This window comes from Rhynchophorus ferrugineus, unplaced genomic scaffold (assembly GCF_030347505.1).
Source record: "Rhynchophorus ferrugineus isolate W39M unplaced genomic scaffold, kcgeb_rfMv2 rfM9, whole genome shotgun sequence".
Lineage (NCBI taxonomy): Eukaryota > Metazoa > Arthropoda > Insecta > Coleoptera > Curculionidae > Rhynchophorus > Rhynchophorus ferrugineus.
In genome coordinates this window covers 9,022,319-9,045,284 of record NW_027472588.1, presented here as the reverse complement: position 1 = coordinate 9,045,284, position 22,966 = coordinate 9,022,319, and the positions used below count along the sequence as shown (strand labels likewise).

General features: G+C 33.0%; 1 protein-coding gene across 2 annotated transcripts in view; it reads left to right on the top strand.

Moving 5' to 3' along the window:
* Positions 1 to 22,966, top strand: part of LOC143202196 (putative multidrug resistance-associated protein lethal(2)03659) — a 66,118-nt gene that overhangs the window by 13,671 nt on the left and 29,481 nt on the right. The window contains exons 2-7 of one of the 2 annotated variants that reach the window (XM_076413514.1): positions 3,003 to 3,122; positions 9,629 to 9,862; positions 11,163 to 11,366; positions 13,842 to 14,068; positions 17,189 to 17,345; positions 17,405 to 18,276. In XM_076413514.1, coding sequence (XP_076269629.1) covers positions 3,037 to 3,122; positions 9,629 to 9,862; positions 11,163 to 11,366; positions 13,842 to 14,068; positions 17,189 to 17,345; positions 17,405 to 18,276 — 1,780 coding nt within the window. In that variant the 5' untranslated portion in view covers positions 3,003 to 3,036. Of the gene's footprint in view, positions 1 to 3,002; positions 3,123 to 9,628; positions 9,863 to 11,162; positions 11,367 to 13,841; positions 14,069 to 17,188; positions 17,346 to 17,404; positions 18,277 to 22,966 lie in introns of those variants that run through there. The other variant, XM_076413515.1, reaches the window with a different exon arrangement.

Here is a 22,966-nt window from a genome sequence, read left to right as displayed (position 1 = left end):
AAACATGAATGTATCAATGTTTTGTTAACTGTCTTCTGTGTCACTTTCTTATTATTAAGAAGTCTACATTTTTATACAAACCGTTTTCTGATGATAATGAACACAACAACACGTTCTATAAACTACTATTAGATAATTACACAGCTTTTTACTACCTTACTCACGAAAAAGTGAGTGTTTTGTCGGAGAAATTGTTGAATTAATTACACATGCATTACACATTAACATATAGCAGCGTGAACAATGGTAGAAACTGAACAACTGAACGTTAATCCAATTCTGTCAATATTTGTGAAAATATCCCTACTGTTTTCGGTTTCTTACAAACTTTTTCCTGACAAGTACGCAGATATTCTGAAGTTATGTGCGTACATACAGTTCAGCGATTCATTTTTAGTTATGTAGATATGACCAACACACTCATTCCTCTCTGGTCTGTAATGTCACCTACCTCTGTTTTGTCCCACTAAAACCATTTTGTTTATGTTTATCAAAATGTCATGCAATAAAATAACGTTTAAAAAATTTTATGGTTAGTTGAAGGTTGAGTCTTTTGAAATACCTAATGGATTTGTTGATTATTAATAAATTTATATGTTAATTATAAGTGAATATTTTATATGTAGTACCGTATCGAATAAAGATTTTATATCCAAACATTAAAGTTGCCAACAGATTTTGTCCAATCAGTCAAACATTTAAAAATACAAAAGAAGGTTTATGTTTATTCAAAATCAAGTTTGAACACAACATCTGAAGGGTGTGGAGGTATGTCTCTTAGGAATTCGTCCTACTCCCAAATTTTGTATTAGGGGCTCTTAACATAACACCGATCGAACATCAGCAGCGCATAGAAGATTCTGCTGGTTCTGATTTTGAAGACACGTCGTATAGAATTCGATGTACTTGTACCAATGCCTTTAGTTCGAAAATGAGTGGAAAATTTGAATAAACCGCTGCAAACTTCCAATTCCAAGTCGACCCCCTACTACACCACATTTTGAACAAGACTTAAAACTGCACTAACTATAAATTAGAACAAAGCTTTCCCTGCTGACAATCGACGGACCTTTAATAATAAGTCAGGCGAATGTGACGGTTTAAAATTACACGGGCGACATTTTTTTATATAATATAACACCCAAAAAACATGTGTTGTCGACAGTTGACACTCTTACTATTCCTTAATTCATTTAATTTAATTTATAAATTCATTTTAACATTAATATGCAATAAGTTTACTGCAAATTCAATATATGAAAATATGGTGAATAATAATTTTTACGCTGAAAATAATGTTAAATTATTTATAAAACAAGGCAAAACTCAATCAAAGACTAACCTTAATATTTTACGGTCATAAAAATATAAGTATGTCAAAATGTGCTATTTAAAATAATATGTAACCTTAGTGTTTGACTATACACTATCGCATTATTCAAATTTCCATATAAAATTAAGAAAGTGACAATAAAATGTTTATAAATATTTATTATTTCGATTCACTTATTACGTAATAACGCATTTTGTTTTAAAATTGCAATAACAACAAGAATAAACAAATACTTCTCTGAATATAACCATTCCAATACACGGAAGAAAATTTATTAATTTGTATCTACTCTGGGAAATATATATAAGCAAAATAATAAAAACTCACAACAGACATATTTATTACCTAATATGAATAAAACTAATCTCGGTTGCAATTAGAACAATTAGGTATAAATTAAGAAGCAAAGCAAAGCAATTAATAGTAAATAAAAGTGCTATTAGAAAACAAATATAGTTGTTTCAACATTCGAGGTCTTCAGTTATGGTACCAAAACCTGGAAGATCGTAACTCGTAATCCAATTAGAAGATATTCAGTGAAATTATTCGCTCTTATTTGTTGTGACAGACAAATTAATACTCTTCAATTAGAATTTTCGTTAAAAATTATATAATAAGTTTTCATTTCAAATAACCATCATCGTCAGCTCATAGCTGGCATTTAAGGAGATGTTCTTAACTTCTCAATGTTTTTTCTAAGTCTGCTGTCTTGTCCACTGGTGTCATGTGACCTTTTTGGCCTTTTGAATACTGTTAAGTTCCTATTTTTGAGATAGCACTCTCTGATTTTCACCTATTATTTTGTTTGGGGCTGTTTTTTGTGTTTTCGATCTAAATAACTGGTATTAGCAGAGAAAAGAAGAGGAATTCGTGGATGTCCTCTGCAACTGCGCGTTTTTTTATTTCTTTATAGATTCTAGCACCTTAATTGAATAACTATCATCAAATATGATCTTGAAGAGAAAAACGCTTTACAAAAGCAACGATTACAGAAAAGTTCCTAAGGCTTTACCAGTTTTAGCTGCTTAGTCGTGGGTAGCACTCTCTTCTCCTGTGTTACTGATTCCAAATTATTTAAATCCTACAATTTAAAATAATTGTTAGGTATGGCTGTTATGAATTAATAATCTCATAATTTGGGTAATAACTCAGGATGGTAATGTTTTGATTGCCAAGTACCGTCATATGATCACCGTCAAGAGATCTTAATGATATTCCTGTCTTTGATTTCGACATTTCAACATGATAATGAGACCAAACATGTAGCTAAAATATACAAAGTGTTAGACATAGTAAAGTGTTTTGATATAGACACTACAAATTCTACATTCAAACATATGAGCTAAATTGGAGCTAATAAAAACATCAATATATCACGCAAAATCTAAAAATAACGATGTATTATGCGTTTTCATGAATTAAGTATAGTAATTCCGAGCGTATCCGTCGAATTTCTGGAAAATAAGCATATTTATAGAAAATATACGTCTCCCAACAAGGGATTTCCAATTTTTACTCGAAATGATAATCCATAAACTAACCTTCGATGCAAAAAAAACCACATCCTATTAGGAAATAAATCTTTTCGACAGCATCGGATGTATTAAAAATAAGCGACGCATTCTCATTTAAATACGAACGATTAACTATAAGTTCGATCATTTCACAGGAAGAAGACCGCACGGTCAGTTGCTGAGCCGAATATGGATGATAGTGAGTCGAACGAGTTCAAAAACAAGTCGCAGCATCCCAGGGAAAAGGCCAATTTTTTGTCAAACCTATTTTTTTGGTAAGTAGCAAAAAATCCTGTTAGGCGCCTCCGCCTTTTTATCGTGATAGTGATCCATATTTATTTATTATTTCTTTTGCCGCGGCCGGAGTGAATAAAAAGCACGGTCTCGTAATATTAAACTAAATCGTGCGTGAACGATCTTTCAACAGGTGATGGAAAAACGGTTTCGTCGATTGGCGGTGTCTGTTTTTATTAAAGCTTCTATTGTTGCACAGTAGAAAGTGATATTTATAAAACTATTAAATAATTGTTCAATCTTTAACTAATAAAAAAACGTTTCATTTGATTACTCAATAATGCAGGCTATATTTATATTGTTTCTTACATATTTGAAATAATTTATATAAATCATCAAGTAATTCTTTATTGGTATAAGATAAATTTTCTTTAGACGCGTTTTCCTTATCAGTTCTCTTTCTGTCGGCTAAGAACGGGTACCTGAAACTAGTAATTTGAGTTCTCGAATGAGAAAGAAGTTGGTGGGTGCCATGCCGGGTGAATGCGATGGTTGTTCGATGATATTTATTGAGGTTTTCACTGAAAACTAGTTCACCGTGATACTCTTGATACAAAATTGAAAAGTCTTTCCATAAATGTGGCTTCTTTCGAGGAGTTTCCTAAATGCCACGTCACATTCAGATAATGTTCTTTATTTACCGTCTGAATTCACTTATCTGCATCCACTTCCCAACCAATACGCTGCTAGCCGTAACTATTTTGACCTTAGATAATATCAGTCTCCTATATCTCAGATCACGCCCTATGACCCTGGTCTATGTCTTTTTTGAAAGTGCCATTTGTGTCGATCGATTAGGACACAGAATTATATGATGGATTTATTCGCTTTTCACACGACAGGTATGTGCAAACCATCCACGTCTCTGGATTTTTTCCTCAACTCAACCCTAATTATCGCATCTTAATAGAATGACTTCATTTCTAATACTATCTTGGGGAGAAATATGGAGACACCAATATGGGTGTATAACTATCACCTTCCATATTGACCTCTTTTAAATACGATATATCATTCAAATGCATCTATTTTTGATAAATCCGATTCAGCTTAAGCCTTTAACAAATTAACTACATTTACTATTCCAATACACGGAAGAAAATGTATTAATTTTTATTTACTCTGTGTAATAAAAGCTTAAAATAAATATATTTATTACCTAATTTGAACAAAACTATTCTCAATTGCAATTAAAACAATTGGCTATAAATTGACAACAAAAGCAAAGCAATAAAAAGTAAATAAATGTGCTATTAGCACGCACTTTTGGAGGTCTTCAGTTATGGTACCAAAATTTTGAAGATCATAACTCTTAATCCAAGCAGAAGATATTAAGTAAAATTATTCGCTGTTAACCAACATGCGATAGACAAATTGTCATTCTCCAATTATAATTTTCGTTAATAATTATATAATACTCGTAGCTGACGTTTGAAGAGATTGTCTTAACTTTCCAATGTGCTTTCTAAGGCTGCTGTTGGTGTCATATGGTCATTTGGGCCTTTTTGATACCGCTAAGTTGCTATTTTCGAGATAGATAGCCGTGGAAAAGAAGTGGAATTCGTTGATGGCCACTGCAAATCAGCGTTTTTTGATTTCTTATCAGCTGTGTATTTATTCTAGCATCTTAATTCATAATAAATTAAATATTAACATATTAAATAATTAAATAAATAAAATAAAATATGAGGACATGGTACAGGACAAAAAAGTTAGCAAACCATTCAAAGCGTTCAATTAACATACCTATACTTTTGTCAGAATATATAAATTAATAAGATTTCGATAATACAACAAATTAAGACAGGGAAATATAAATAATAAAATGTACACCACGAAAAATAAGTTTCATATAATTTCTTTTAATATAAAATACAAACGGATTATTAATATTTACAAATGTACTTCGTCCCATTCAAAATAACCGAAAAAAAAAGTAATGCATTTATTTCAACGCTTTTTACTATCTCTGAATCATGATTTTTAGAATGGTATAATACTCAAAAGAATATATAATATCAACTGACTAAAACCGATGATGTGAGTTCAGTTTTTTATGAAAATATCGTGAGGAACAATAGTCTGAGAATGCTTCTTCATAATAATAAACCAGTAGTTACCCATAATTTCGTCTGCTTAAATAATTACTAATTTACCTTGTCGACATCAGGTAAAAGTTCATAAAGAAAAGCATCACTATTTCATGTCGTACTATTTTGTGATGTGTAGTTGATCGCAAAGTACATGTTTATACTTTTGACTGTTTCTACTATGCATCAATGGTTAAATTTATTCAACATACATCATATCATAAACTATAAGCATTGTCCATCTTCAAATAACAAAAGTTCAATTAGCTTAAATCAATTTTAGTTATTCATCCCAATATCCAATTATATTCATTCAGAAATAATGTCCTTTAAACAGAGACCAATTATTTTTTATGAACTAAATGTAAATAAATAATTTCAACAAGTTGAACAATCTGAATTCTGTCACGTAAAATTTTACTGTTTTTAGCATCAATATCTTTCGTATTCAATTGTCGTCGGTGGTGTTTACCAATAATCACAAAAATCTCAGACGGCTTCAGTAACTTATAATAAATGATATTTTTTAGGTTCGATCAAATACCTTCCATCAAACATTATCTTGACGCTCCTTATATTTCATCTAAATTTTTATTAGTTTTTAAGTTTAAGATTCTGACTCATTGCCAATTACAGCTAAAAACAAGAAAAAGTTTTTCATATATCATCACTAGTGGTTTAGAGTAAATGATGTCGCTCAGTGAATGGAGGTAAAACGAAATGAAACAGTGGTGTTTACATTATGTGACTGTTATTTAATGAAGTAATATAAAAATGTGGAAAATACAAAATAGATAAAACGGATGGCAGCGGTGTTACCTGGAGACGAGGCCTGGGCAGTCGATGGTGGCACGTCTAAACCAAACGATAGTAGGTTACTGAATGATTAGAAATACCCTTCAATAGCATCCCAGATAAACGTCTCGAGGTTGCCAGCCATTCGTTACCGGGTTCTAGTGGGCGCTGCTGGCACCCCGCCCCTGTTCAACATCTGGAATTATATTTCTGGGTATTTTGTAGACCGTTATTCCTCTGTAAAATTCGATATGCCTCAAGGTCGCTACAATACTCCTGCCAGAATTTTGCATACTATTATTTTAAATAAATAAAAATACAAAAATGTGCAGCATAAAATGAGCTTTGAAACATATGATAAATCAAAACTGTTGTGGTTGGTACGGTTGCGATCTGGTACGGCTGTTGATATCTTTCGGTCCTACAGATACTGTTGCTTTGGCACTTGAATGTGGTCCATCGTCGACGTTCAAAACAAGCTATTTTTCGGACAGGAATCCCGTAATCGACGCTGTGGGAGGATCGATTGTTCGATGACGTGGTAGCTTATTTTCTTCGACGACGAGGCGTTGGCAATTCTGGTACCTCGGCGAAGACATGACGAGTCTACGGTGACTGCAATCGGTACCTAGCTTCTGGAGCTGCTCTGTGCCTAATCCGCAGTCACATACGTTACGGTAATTCAGAAAAACAAATAACGACGGTATCAGACCGAAGCTGCCCAAAGCCTTTCAAATCAAAATGTCTGCCAATATGACGGAGACGGCGAGCGAAGGAAGACATTATGATTTAAACATAGCGCCGAAGGAAATATTTAGCCGAGACGCTGATGATTAAACACTGATGTAAAAATCAAAAGATTGTGAAAGAGATAAAATTTGGACAAAAAATTAAAAAAAAAAAGTGAATTGGAAATAATGAAATGAAATTTAAGGTTCATTGTTCCAGCACTAAAATAAAATGTAATGAGGAACAAATGTTTGAATGAATGTAATGTTGAAGGTATAACGGTAAAATCGAAAACGAATCGAATTAAAAATATTGAAAATGTTGAAACAAAAAATATAACAGCCACGTAAAATACACCATGTTAAACCAAACGATGGTAGGTTACTGAATGATTGGAAATACCCTTCAATAACATCCCAGATAAACGTCTCGGGGTTGCCGCCAGCTATTCGTTATCGGGTTCTAGTTGGCGCTGCTGGCACCGCGCCAGTGTTCAACATCTGGGATTATATTTATGGGTATTTTTTAGACCGTTATTCCACTATGTAAAATTCGACATGCTTCAAGGTCACTACAATGGCATGGACCTTTTTAATTCCATTCAATCAACAAAACCAAATTTTTAGTTATACATCTGTTCTCTTGATAGTGCTCCATTTTTATTAACCCCGAACTGATACATTTTACGTCATAATCAACGCTAAGTTCAAATATTGAGTATCTTATTCTTAAACAAAAATGAAAATTTCACACCTTTACCCAGTTTTAGCCTTTACCAACTATAACAAATACCAACAATACAACGTTTTTGGCGACACATATTTTAATATTTATATATTTAAACGTATATGATAGCTATAATTATCCACTTTAACGGCAAATAGTTTAAAGATATTTGTTTATTTTGATAAAGTTGTCGTAAATTCAAACAGTTACATTTATACAGGAAGTTTTAAACATTCAATTGAATTAAAATACATTTTACGTTGCTTTTATCACTGTAATGATATTTTACTTCAAGTAAAGTTTTTGTATTTAATGTATGTCTTTACCAGATGTATCGCTAATTCATTTCTGTTTTTTTTTCGCTAAATAAAACATGTTGTTTATCATGGATAGTTAAAATGTATTGGCTATTTTAATGATATAACACAATTAACATAATATATTTTGTGCGCCTCTCGGGGAATTTATGAATGCCATTTAAAAAAAGCCTGTCCTTTGAGCTAAGTTATTTATCGACCTATTTTTTAACTTCTTCAAAATCGAAAGATCTGCTCTGCAACCGTGTGCTCCATCGATACGATAAGGTAGTAGGCGGATGGAGCCAGGTCCAGAGAGGACATTGGGTGCGATGAACCTCCCATCAAAATGATTTCAACACTTCTATGACTGGTTTTATGTGTGAGACAGGGCATTGCTATGCTGAAAAATTACCTTATCATGTCTATAAGCGTATTGTGGATACTTTTCGATCCATACACAGTTTAAGTTGATCATTTTTTGTCGATAGTGATCAGTATTACCTGATTCTCCAGGCTTAAATAGTTCATAATATATAACAAAAAACTGGCCCTCTCAGATACAGCGCATGGTCTTGCGACCAAAGCGATTTGGCCTTGAAGTGGATCGGCCGGCTTCGGCAGGTGAAAACCATGATTTTCTATTGCCTAAGGTTTTCGTAATAAATCCATTTTCATCACCTGTTAGTACTCGATGCCGAAATAACTTCCTTTCGTATCTTTGAAGCAGAATTTCACTGACGATTTTTCGATTTTCTGATTACCTGTCATTCAGTTCATCTTTCCATCAATTGGATCCTTTCCATCACTTGTAATCGTTCACATTCAATTGTTGGAACATGTTCACCGTAAGTCTTCGCCAGCAAACAATGAGTTTCAGCGGATTTCTTCTTTTGACGAAACAAGAAAACTAATGCGACAGCTTAACATTAAAAAGAAGACAGACTTAGAATGTTATTTCTCCTGTACGGGTTTGTTTACTACAGGGGGAAATTAGAAATTAGAATTTTAATAAATTATTATATTTAAATACTAGTTAATATTTGTAATAGTATTGGACAAAATACATAAGAACACAATATCGAATCTTACAAGTGGTAACTTATACTCTAATTTTAATTTATAATTGTCTATTTCTAATTTATTTTTTGTACTTCATTGGACACTACACATATTATATATATATATATATATATATATATATATATATATATATATATATATATATGCAATTTTTTTAATTTGCCCTTTGCTATCCTAATTTTGTTTCAAGCAACACCTAATTATAATTTTTCTTATCACAATGCCTTTGATCATTATGTTGTACACAATTACACAATTGAATTAAAGAAATAATATTGCTATACTACAAAAATAACATCATAACCACAAATTTTCTTACAATTATACTCAAAAATAGAAAAAAAAATACAACTAAAAGGAAGAAAAGAAATCTGTGGTAGTTAAAATGATTAAGGTGTGTCCATTTAACTTCTATATTTTCTTTTATGTTTTGTGATCGATAACGTTATTACAATACAACGGTACTTCTCTAGTTTTGAGGTTAATATCGGTGGAAACAAGCATTGCAGCATATATTTGTAACACAAAAAAGGAAAGTAATTACTTACACACTTAATAAATTTCTTATGAAACCATTAAAATGATGAATTGATATTAAAATAATCCTAAATAAATTTAAATGCCACAAGATATTAATCAAAAAAGTTCTGCGTCCAGTTTCAACTAAATAACCAGTAAATGCAAACATATTTTCGTGAAATTTCCCTAAAACTGTCCAACATTTAATTGGAACATGGTTGAGGTGCATTAAATGAGGTTCGTTTGCAGTTGGGGCTTGCCGATATTTTACAAAGGTTGGGTGAAGGATTTCGGCGAAGATGATTTATACAAGCCGCTGGGGGAGCACGAGTCGCACAAGTTGGGGGACAAATTGGAGGAAGAATGGAAGCTGGAGAGGCTGAATCACGCCGAGCCGTTGTTGCTGCGAGCGCTGTGGCGGATGTTCCGGAAAGAGATCCTGACCTATGGGGTGGTCCTTTTTATACACGAATTCGTCTTAGGGTGAGTAAGTTTAAGTACGGCAGATCGTAAGGGATTTAAATGTTCCTTCGGGGTGTTACTTTCACTTAGCGGGCTTCCGCAAATATACGTTTTCAATTTTTTTATTTAATTGTCATAATTTTAAGTATCCTATTTCAGTTTTACTAGGTAAATCAAAATATCTTGCATCGATGAATCGGAATCAATTAAATACTCACGTTATTGAAATCAGAGAATATTGAAAAGTTTATATTCTTAGAATTTATTCTCATGTTTCTGTTATTTTATTATGAAGAAAACGGCTCATATTGTTTGCATTGATTTAATTGAATGGCTGGAAAAGTAAAACTTTTAGGTCTTTCACAGCGATTTATACAATCAAACTATTTGTTTTATTTAAAAATGTCGGCACATATATATTCTGTACAACGGCTCAACTTTAATTTTTAACAACGCTTAAACCAATGTTCAAAGCATTTATTCCATTCTGAATGAGGTAGCTTCAAAACATGATTTTTAAACACTTCAATAGCTTCTTCGGGCGATGAAAATCGTTGACCACGGAGTTTATTCTTCACGGATGGGAACAGAAAGAAGTCACTGGGTGCCACATTAGAACTGTACGGCTTATGACCCATCAATTCGATGTTTTGAGTGCTCAAATAGTCTCTTATTTGAGCCGATGTGTGAGAGTTCGCATTGTCATGATGAAGAACAATCCGGCGTCTCTTGTTTGTTTTCGTTGTTTCACAAAAGACTTCTGGAAAACAAATGATTGTGTACTAACGAGAATTTACTGTTCTACGATCCTCTAGAGACACTGTTTCAATATGAAATATTAAAATAAACTCTAAAAAATTAAAATTAAACACTAAATATAAAATAAACAAATAGCGTCCGTGCGACAAAATGTTCTTTGTACGTATATCGTCAAAAATGTCAAACTTTACTATGGAATCGTCAGATGACACCAGTGTTGCCAATTTCCGAAATATAAATAGTGACCCTCGTAGTAGTAGTAACTAAAGGGATCCCGCCCTGCTCTAAACCATAAAAAGGGTCACCTTATATCAAACATCTTTGATATAACAGAATCCTCTACATAATGTACGAATATAAGATAATACCAATTTTATTACTAACTAGAAAGAAAGGAAAACAAGCAATAAGAATCATAGAAAAAGTCTTTATTTAAAATAATATTACTGTATTTTTATATTTTCGATAGAATTCATAATTTTTTCTACTACTATATTACTAATAAACTTAAACTCTAATTGTTGTTTATTATATATATGTGTATTGTTCAATGAATACTTAGATTAGCCCAACCGTTGGCATTGGGGAAACTAATGAACTACTACGTCCCCAACCAAACTACCGTGACCATACAACAAGCGTATCTTTATGCTGGAGTATTAATCATGGCGTCGTTTCTTTCTGTTGTTGTCAGCCACAGCTACATGCTCGCCTGCCACCACCTGGGAATGAAAATGAGGATAGCCTGCTGTTCATTAATCTACAGGTAATACAATGCAAATCGTTTACGAAACATTAAATGGATTAATGTTAATTATTCATAACGAAATTTAAACTAATTTGCATAACATAAATATTTAAAATAAACAAATACTGGTTCGAACTCGACAAAACGTAAATAACGAGAATAGAAATTCGATTACAAATATCTGTAACGGATTTATGACTTATCCGAGCAACGAAACATCTTGTATAAAATTATTATTAATTAGATACTGCAATAAAGCAACGTAATTTCCATAAAATGGCAATAGACATACATGCAATGCTTCGACAAGCGTTACTATATAACAACCCATTAATTAATTCAAACAAATAGCGTGTAATAGTTGAACATTTTCAGGTTTTTATTATGTAACTTTGAAAATATGAAGCAATGTAGGAAATTTTATTTTTTCCAACGATCATACTGAAGAAGAACCACAGTAAAACTCATTGCAATATATTAATAAACAACACTTTGCATAACATAATAAGATATATAATAAATCAATATCTCATGATATCTATTTACATTAGCTAGTCATTAGCAAGCATATCGCAACTCATTAGTACCTATTACGGTAAATTGAATGATAATTATCTCGACATCAACAAAATTTATATAAAATTGAAGCATTTTTGTTGAGTTTTCTCACATACTAAGTACGATTTTGGAAATAATCTGCAAATAGGTTATATGTTTTTCCAAATTCACTTTATTTCCTTTAAATTAAACCTTTTTAGTTACAACGTACTTATTTTTTAATATATTTTTCAGTCATCGAAACGGTTACTGAATTCGTTTTGTTGTTTTTGTGAATTATTAATCTTCTTAATCCATACAAACAATCCACGAAATTAACTTTTGTTGATAAAATATCAAAATAAAGCCGATGATTTTGCGTTTTTCAATGTTTATGTTTATTAAATTATTAAATCCATATAATTGTTTAGGATATCCAAAGAAAGTTGAATTATTCAGGCAAAGAAATCATGGACACTTAACCAATGATTAATCCTAGAGAACCTGGCTATCTTCCGACAGCGCAAATCATCGAAAAAACTTGCGAAGTGTTGTTGATAATCTAGCAATACAAATACAGCAACTTGAACAAAGTTCGTTCAGTTAACTATACAACAATAACAATCAAACAAGATATTTAACAAATACAATTTACAGTGATACACATAATTTTAGTTTTATTGACTTCATTACTCAAGGAAATTCTTTTTTTTTAGTTTTTTCTATAACAATTATGTTAATAGTGGTTACTAGTGCAACATGATGATCTAGCCATTTAATACAGTCTAATCATATCTAAATATAATTGTCAAAATTACTACAGGGGATCAACAAAATAATTTGAGCACCTAATATATACACGATATTTTTTTTATTGATAAGATAATCATTTGCTTTCAAAATAGCTTCAATTGTTGTAGATGAAGTTTCCAATGAAATATGGGGTTCTTTTGGGGTTTTCATATATAAATCCCACAATCGCAGCTCTTCTAAGCATCTAAACTGAGCACTGTTTATACATACATACCCACATAGGAGATATTAATTTAATATTATACCAGCGACCCGCCCCGGCTTCGCACGGGTGCAATGCTGATACTAAATTAAATACACTACAGAAAAAATATGAACGTTGTATATAAAAACATAGCGGCCCGCTCCGACTTTGCACGGGCATAAAATATATATGCCTATGTCACTCAATGAAAACATGATTAAAATCGATCCAGTATTTTTGGTTCATTCATTACTGCCCTTGGCCTGCACGCATTAAATTTGGAGTAAAACAATTCCTCTTCCCCTATACTTACTATGAAGATTTCCTGCTCTCTTTGGAATATCTAAATTCATACAATTTTTATTACATTACACATTTTTAAACGCAAATTTTAAATATGTAATATCTCCGAAAATATTTGTTTAATTTACATGCTGTAAGGAACCATATTGATCTATATTAATTGCACACTGTATTTAAGGTACTTAATTCGATAAGGATTAATGCCGTATTGCTTAAAATAGCTTCGTAAATAAGCCATTTTCTCACGTAAAAAGTAAACAATAAAAATGGTTAATGTGGGTTATCCCTAAAAGATAAACATATACCATCGCGGACTTTTTTGTAGACCTTTTTAGGGTGTACAATACTGTAGTACATTAATTTGATCTAACTCGTAGGGTTAGGCAGCGTTTTTGCTAATTGCTAAATAAGCCTAAAAAAATAGGTTAATTTACGACATCACGTTAGAAACCTCTAAAATTAGCAATATTGCCTTAGTATATTATGCATGTATTATACACATAAACCTTTCTCTTGAATCACTCTATCTATTGAAAAAAACCGCATCAAAATCCGTTGCGTAGTTTTAAAGATTTAAGCGCACATAGGGATATAGGGACAGAAAAGGCGACTTTGTTTTATACTATGTAGTGATATATATATTTGTTATTTTACAGGAAAACGTTAAAACTGAGCAAAACAGCACTCACCGAAACTACCATCGGCCAAATGATAAACCTCTTGTCAAATGACGTAGCTAGGTTTGATCACTGCATGAGGTACCTACATTACTTGTGGGTGGCACCACTCGAAACGATATTGATTATGTACTTGCTGTACTTCAACGTGGGACTGACAGCTCTATCAGGATTTTGTCTGCTTGCTATATTTATGCCTTTACAAAGTAAGCTTATTTTAAACCACTTAAATCCATTATTTTTCAAACTCAATCAAAATGTTTTCGGTACCTTTGTTGGGTGCCTATATTAACCGATCGATCCGTAATACATTCCTGGTCAGCGCACAACTACAAATAAATTTCAATATACTGTACATTCACATATGATGTGGAGTAAATTTAAATTTTATGATTAAAAGTTATTGAATATCGAGCGCCTTTTGTGTAGGTTTAAAATTAATTCTATTTCCAAATTCCGATATCGGGCAATTTTATTGCATGTAAAATTCATAATTCGCACGATAAATAATTAAAACTACGTAATTTTGACTAGGGTAGATTATAACATTAACTGGCACTTCAAAAATTAACATAATATAATAGTTTTAATTATGTTGTTTGGCAATTTTTGGGTTGAGGAACACGTAATATCGATTGCTAGTCGTTACCGACTAACATACAATTTGCTTCTACAGTGGCTTAAAACTAGGTACTTATCTATGAAGGCCCATTGGCCTCTACTTAGTCTCTAATAAAATAAAATTAAACAAAAGTTAGTTCATTGTTCAGTTAATTCAAAGTGGATAATATACAATGATGATAAAGGAAATGTATTAATATAAACTTAAAACATTAATCACTGATAAATAATAAATACATAATTTTTATTTTATAATAACAAATAAAACATTTAATAATAACAAATACCACTTTGATAGATGACCTCCTGCCACTTCTTTGGTAACACCATAATAGGCCTATTTCTAAAAAACTAAATTTCGTGAAACAAAATTTCAAACATTTCAATTATATTTATCGAGTAATAATTTGAAATAGTCCCATCAAAGCTTAATTTATATTTCGCAAGCTATTTTTTAATTACATCCTTTGTTAACCCACTTATCAAGATCTTTTCCATCAGTGTGTTATGGTATAGTGCATTGTCAATCAGTTTCTAACTATTTAGTGACTTCGGAATTTCTAATCAGAGCAATCACTCAAACTCAATCATCAAATATTTGCCGGTTTATAACCTCTAATTATTGTCATTAAGGTATGATTTGATTACATGTTCCGAAGCGTCAGATATAATTCTGCTTCTTTTTAATTAGGGTAAGATAAGATGGAATTATTTTACGCTTTTACAAACTGCATTTGACAGTATATTCGACGTCCTTTAGGTCGTTTATTGGTTGTTTTATTGGACGCGATGTAGTTCAGTATTGCTTGTTATCTTGTTTTGATTTTTAATATTCAAAGAAAATAACTTCGCTTGTTTTCGTTCATCTATAATTTCGTTCATATATAAGCTACGTTCTTACGGATCCATGAATGATTTAGTGGTATATTTAACATTTATTTTGGATATTTGTTTTCTGCCGTTTTATGACATTATCGTGAAGATTATTGTTCAATTGTTCTTACATAATCTAACCTATCATTATATGGAATATGAAGTTGCCATATTACTCGTTATTTGTATAGAATTTCTGAAATTGCTGGAGGAAATACTGAAGCAATTGATCTTAACAAGACTCCGTTGAAGGCAGATTTACACTATTGAGAGAGTTTTAAAAAGGCGCGAAAAAATGAAAGCCAGATAGGGTAAGCCATATAGTTTCATTAGTCATATAGTTTAGAATATGATGAATACATAACTTCTTAGCAGTCTCTTTCAATTTTTGGGATTCACTTTCAACTACGTCCTCGAATTAGAATACTATCGCTTAATTTCCTACTTCCAATGCTTTAATTAACACTAGAGAGTCGAATTAATGGTTTTACCAAGCTTGTGAAATCCAACCTCTCATGCATCAACCTCATTTGCATTGCATTTTTCCATTTTGAGAAATAAGAATAGTAAGCAAAACATAACAAAAATATTATTCTGTATACATTTGACAGCTGCCGGATCATTAATTTTTTAAATATAGCGTTTTGAGTGAAGCAAATTCTGTTATTGTGAAAAAAATATATAAAAAAGAATTTCGCGTGTTGATAAAATAGTGCCTCTTTGAAGGGAAAAAATATAGTTGAAGCAAAAACTTGGCTTGATGTCGAGTTTTCGGATACTGTCCCAGTTAAATCAACCATCAAGGATTGGTATGCTAAGTTTAGACGTGGTGAATTGAGCACCGAAGACGGTGAACGCAGTGGACGCCCAAAACAGATTGTTACCGACGAAAACATTTTAAAAAATCCACAAAATTATTTTGAATGACCGTACATTAAAATTGAATGAAATAGCAAACACTCTAAAGATATTAACTGAACGTATACATCATATCATTCGCGAATATTTGGGTATGAGAAAGCTCTGTGCAAAGTGGGTGCCGCGCGAGCTCACTTTTAACCAAAAATAACGACGAGTTTTGATGATTCGGAGCAGTGTTTGAAGATGATCAAGTGTAATAAACCCGAGTTTTTGCGTCGATATGTGACAATGGATGACACAGGGTTCCATCATTTGACTTCGAAGTCCAATCGAGAGTCATCCGAGTGGACTGCACTCGATGAACCCGCTCCAAAGCGTGGGAAAACGCAACAGTCGGCTGGCAAGACTACCAAATGGTGTCTACATCCAAAATACATGCGCATGGAATAATTTTCATTGACTACCTTGAAAAAGAAGGACCATCAACAGCGACTATTACATGTCGTTATTGGACCGTTTGAAGGACGATATCGCCGAAAGTGCTGCTTCACCCAGACAATGCACCGTGTCACAAGTCAGTGAAAACGATGGCAAAAATCCATGAATTGGGCTTTGAATTGCTTCCTTATCCACCGTATTCTCCAGATCTGGCTCCCAGCGATCATTTCCTATTATCAGATCTCAAAATAATGCTCGCTGGGAAGAAATTTTCGTCGAATGAAGATATGATCGCCGAAACTGAGGCCTATTTTGAAGCAAAGAACAAATCGTACTACAAAAATTGTATTGAGAAGTTGGAAGGTCGTTATAATCAATGCGTAGTGTATGTATGGAAGTATGTTGAATAAAAAAACTAATTTTGGCCAAAAATATGTTTCACTATAGTAGGCCGGGTACTTTTCACTTGACCTGTTATATAACATATCTCTTTAATTTGATTGGTTTTAAGATTAAACTAAACTCTTTTACAGTGATATTAGGGAAACTAGCCTCAAAATACCGTCTCAGAACTGCCGTCCGTACAGATGAGAGAGTTAGAAACATGAGCGAAATCATATGCGGAATTCAAGTAATCAAAATGTACAACTGGGAAAAATATTTCTCCTCTATAGTCGAAAATATCCGAAGGTAAGTTCGTTCCGGCACCCAGCAAGACGGATCTCAACCCAACCATCGTCAATTTTCAGGATGGAGATCAAGCAGGTCCGTCTAGCGTCCTACATCCGCGCCCTTCACGTATCATTCAGCAAATTCATTACCAGAACGTCCATATTTCTCTGCATCCTCACCTACACCCTGACCGGGAATCGACCCAACGCGGAGTTCGTCTACGTGGTTCAATCATTCTACAACATAATCAAAGCTGCCATGACCAACAACTTCCCTCAAGGCGTCTCCGATCTCGCCGAAACCCTGGTATCCGTCAAGCGAATCGAAACGTTCCTGATGTTCCACGAGGTGAAGCCGCCGCAGATCAAGCAGACGCAGAAGAAGATCATCCATGCCTCCACCCCGTTACTCAACACGTCCAGTAAGAAATCCGTCGGGATCTTCCTTCACGACGTTTCGGCAAGGTGGAACTGCTTCCTCAACGAGAACACGCTGACCAACATCAACTTCAATGTCGGGCCGAGTCACCTGGTGGCCGTGGTGGGCGCTGTCGGGTCCGGTAAGACATCACTGCTTCACGTCATCATGAGGGAGCTTTCGATAACCAAAGGCATTAAAGACGTGGTCGGTCAGATCTCCTATGCCTCCCAGGAGCCCTGGTTATTCGCGGGGACTATCAAGCAGAACGTTCTTTTTGGCCAGCCGTGGGACAAGAACCGTTACGAGGAAGTGATTAAAGTGTGCGCGTTGGACCGTGATTTCGAGCTGTTGCCTTTCGGCGATCGCAGTTTGATTGGTGATCGGGGTGTGACGCTCAGCGGTGGTCAGAAGGCGAGGATTAATTTAGCCAGAGCGGTGTATAAGGACGCGGATATATACTTGTTGGATGATCCACTGTCAGCTGTCGATACAAGAGTTGGAAAGAAGTTATTTGAAGATTGCATAGTAGGTGAGTCGAAAACAGCCCATTTTACAACACATCAACAGAATATATTGATTAATCCCATAGATGTTCCTAATTTTTCTGATTACATAAATAGAACATATTTTTACTGACCACCGTTCTGCCTAATTGCACAGTTTTTGTGACGTAATCTTTAGACGTAACGTAATTTTTAGATGTCGTGAATGCTAAAATGACTTCATTTTTGTTACAGGCCGATATACTTCTTGATAATGTCGGTAACTACGTTAAATGAGATATTGTGATAAAATAAAAGAGAATAGACTTAAAAATATTATATTCTCCACAAACCATTAACAGTAAATGAGTTTTCATCTAATTTACGTTCACAAGCACATACTGAAACCTTTTATAATTCCCAGTGAGGTTGCTCCTTTTAATGTTTCTCTTGTAGGAAGAATCTGACAGGTTACTATGAAACGTCCATAAGAATCTGGTATCATTAATGTGCTACATTTTCCTTAGTATCTTTTATCTGTCTCTTTAATGTTCTAGTAGAATCGTTCACCTCGCTTTCACATCTCCTAAACTTTCCGAAAAGTATTTGGGCTGAAAATGAAGAAAGCTTACTATTGGAATAGCTAGTGATCGCCCTGTGGCTGAAATTCAACCACAATCTATTAAGTTAATCATGTTTGTCCCATAATAGAATAAAAGGACTAATTTAAAAATGATATGTTACTAAAGCTTTATTATTATTACAGTATTTTCATTATAAGATCAGAAATATATTTAATATACAACCTTCATTAAAATAATAAATATATGTATATTTAAAGATAATATTATATATATATATATATATATATATATATATATATATATATGCTATCAAACTATTGAAAACTATCACAAGGATTATGACCAAGTATGAAATAATAAATGAAGGAGAATCTAATAAATATATAGTAATAAAACAATTTTGATATGATTGGAACTCATGACTTTTTGCCGTTGGTACTACTGCAGTAGATGCACTTTTCATCCCCAAATAAAATACGCCACAAAAAAACTAAACGTTCATGATCCAACCATAGGCATCATCCACTAATCAATCTACTGATGCCAACTGACGTCTAACTAGGATTTCTGAAGGTGATTTGAGGGTCTTGCAATTCATTATCCTTAAACCTTTTCGGTCCTGCAATGTCTAATCATTAAAATCAAAGCTGATAAGTCTGGCATAAGATAGACCATCAATAATTTATAAAAAAGTTAGATGAAGTGAACAAAACAACAAAAGAAATTGAAGGAAGTCGAAAATACAATTTTGAGCATCCCATTCTGTATAAACTGAATATCTCAATAATACTAAATGAAAAACTGTTATTTTAAGTAGATACATATCAACATCACCGACACCACAACAATTAAAAGAAAACTTTTACTAATAACACTAAAATAAAACTTGACTATTAAGCTGTGAGATAATTACATGAAAAAAGTACCCTTTATGAAATGGTTTAACCAACAAATCAATATCTACCCTGTAAACAAATAACTTCATTAATGACTTACCTTTTCATGCTGCTCTTTGTCGTTTTGTCAATTCGAAATCCTCAAATAAGGAACGAATGAACGAAAGAACAGCGGTCAAAACAATCGTTGTCATTGTCACGACGATATTGGAAAATGGAAATCGTTTGTTTCTATTTGTCTTTCCTTCCGATAAAGGAACTTAACTAAATTGTAACTAGCGCAAATGCCACCAAAGTCGTTTGCATCTGATCAGCCGGCGCAAATGAGAAAACTGATGGATAACCCGACCATCAATTTTCGTAATGGCGCTCCAGCGAAAATATCAATCCGAACCGATGGAAGAAAAGGGTTTACTAAAAATAACTGCGAATAAAAAATGCGATTTTAAGGTGACTGGCTGAAATTTATTATCCTGTTTCGTCATTGGCTGCTTTTTTTTAAATCGTTCGATTCAATGCCTAAACGGTACTTGAAAAGATTCGACAGTAGCTTAAGTATAATATTTTTTGAAAAAAACTATAATCCATTTAAAGATAATCCCAAAAGCTTTTGTTATATATTTTTATAACATCTTTATTAAATACTCTTCAGGTGCTTAAATTAAGATTAGATAAAATCTTAATTTACAATTAATTTATTACTAGTTTTCCTATTTACTTGGATTAATTCACAAGCACGAGGAGTGCGAGAAAATACATTAATATGTATATAATCAATGATAATATTATAAAATTATAACAACTTATAGCTATAGTTTACACTAATACTAGCTATATATAGGTATACACTTTATATAAATTCGTATGGTTTTGTTCGCTTCAATCTCCTGACATCCTGCGGGCTGTCCAGCAGTTGTATTGCTTTCACTTTAGTATGATTTCTTCGTGTTATGAGCTTCTTTCGTGTTTCAAAGCGAAATCTTGGATAACTTTGCAAATCCATTTGATTTCCAGGTCATTGTGCAATTAGTCGTTGGTTACATAGGGATAGGCATTGCTAATCAATCGAAGAACCTTGTTTTGACAGCGTTGTATGACTAGTTGATTCTAATTTTTAGTGCAACCCCATATTTGCACCCCATAGGCCCAAATTGGCTTTATAATTGTATTATAGATCAACCTCTTTGATTTTAGATCAAGTTGAGAGTATCTTCCGACTAACCCGTATAGTTGTAAGTAACCAAGATACCATGGAAGATGGTTTTGGTGAAAGAAAAAAGTCATTAATATTTCTATATGTCAAAATTATAAGTGTGGAGAACTATCATATTCTAATTCAAGAGATCTTTATTTGATAAAGATATTTAAAAAATATATCGAAGAAATAGAACATGAAAGATCAAAAATAATGGCTATAATTTATGCAAATAATAATTGAAGAACTTACAGAAGGCCATTTTCTACAAATATAAATGGAAAAAAAAATAGAAATACAGATTATTAAAAATGACTATACACCTATTATACAGAACTTCTTCCTCAGTCCTCTTCTTAGATAGTCTCCACGTCCTAAAAGAAAACATTTTTGTTTTATGACAAAAATTTAATACATTTTGATATTCTGACTGTAACTGTAATAAAAATGACTTCTTTAAATTATTAACATTTTTTAAGGGTATTGCACTTTTAAAAATTAACTTATTAATATTTTTTCCATAATCTAGAAGGAAAAGGTACCAACTTCTTTATCTCTTTATATATTTTAAATATACTTTAATACGTAAAAAATAAATCTACATTGTACTATTAATGTACAACCTTTATGACTAAAACTTAAATGAAATAAGTATAAGGCATTCCATAAATAATTTAGAGTGATTTTTGAGATGATGATGAATTTTGAGTGAAACAACTTTTATTATTGTGGAAAAAATGGATAGAATGAACTTCGCGTGTTGTGCTTATTATTGCTTAATATTGCTTTTGAAGGGAAAAAATACAGTTGAAACAAAAGTTTGGCCTGATGTCGAGTTTCCGGACACTACCCCAGGAAAATGAACCATAAAGGATTGGTATGTTAAGTTTAGACGTAGTGAAATGAGCAGCGAAGACGGTGAACGCGGTGGATGCCCAAAAGAGTTTGTTACCAACGAAAACATTAAAAAATCCTCAAAATGATTTTGAATGGCCGTAAATTGAAATTGAATGAAATAGCAGACACTCTAAAGATATCAACTGAACGTGTACGTCATATCATTCACGAATATTTGAGTATGAGAAAGCTCCGTGCAAAGTGGGTGCCGCGCGAGCTCACTTTTGATCAAAAATAACGACGAGTTGATGATTCGAAGCAATGTTTGAAGATGATCAAGCGTATTAAACCTGAGTTTTTGCGTCGATATGTGATAATGGATGAAACATGGATCCATCATTTCACTCCGAACTCCAATAGACAGTCATCCGAGTGGACTGCACACGTTGAACCCGCTCCAAAGCATGGGAAAACTCAACGGTCGGCTGGTAAGGTTATGGCGTCTGTATTTTGGGATGCACATGGAATAATTTTCATTGACTACCTTGAAAAAGGAAGGACCATCAACAGCATTTGAAGATAAAGAAAGTGCTGCTTCACCAAGACAATGCACCGTGTCACAAGTCAGTGTAAACGATGGCAAAAATACATGAATTGGCCTTCGAATCGCTTCCTCATCCACCCTATTCTCCAAATCTGGCCCCCAGCGACTATTTCGTGTTCTTAGATTTCAAAAGAATGCCCGGTGGGAAGAAATTTTTGTCGAATGGAGAGGTTATCGCAGAAACTGAGGCCTATGTTGAAGCAAGGGACGTATCATACTATAAAATGGTATCGAAAAGTTGGAGGGTCGCTATAATCAGTGTATCACCCTTGAAGAGAAATATACTAAATAAAAAAAAATTGCCAAAAATATGTGTTTTACTATGGTAGGCCGGGATATTTTCAATTGACTTGTTATTCTAGAGGACCCAACAGACGTTGTCCTGCACGAACTGGCTTTTTGTTTCTATTGAATGTAATAATTTATTTCTGCATTAGAAGAAATATTACAACATAATAAAATCCAACTAGTGATTTTGTTGTGATATGTCTATTAATCGAAATATGTTTAAAAAATATAAGAAAACCAGCATCAAAAGTATCTTCGACTTTTAAAACTTTTTAAAAACCCAAAAATAACAACATCTGCAATTCTCAACAATAAATAAAATTCGCATTTTAC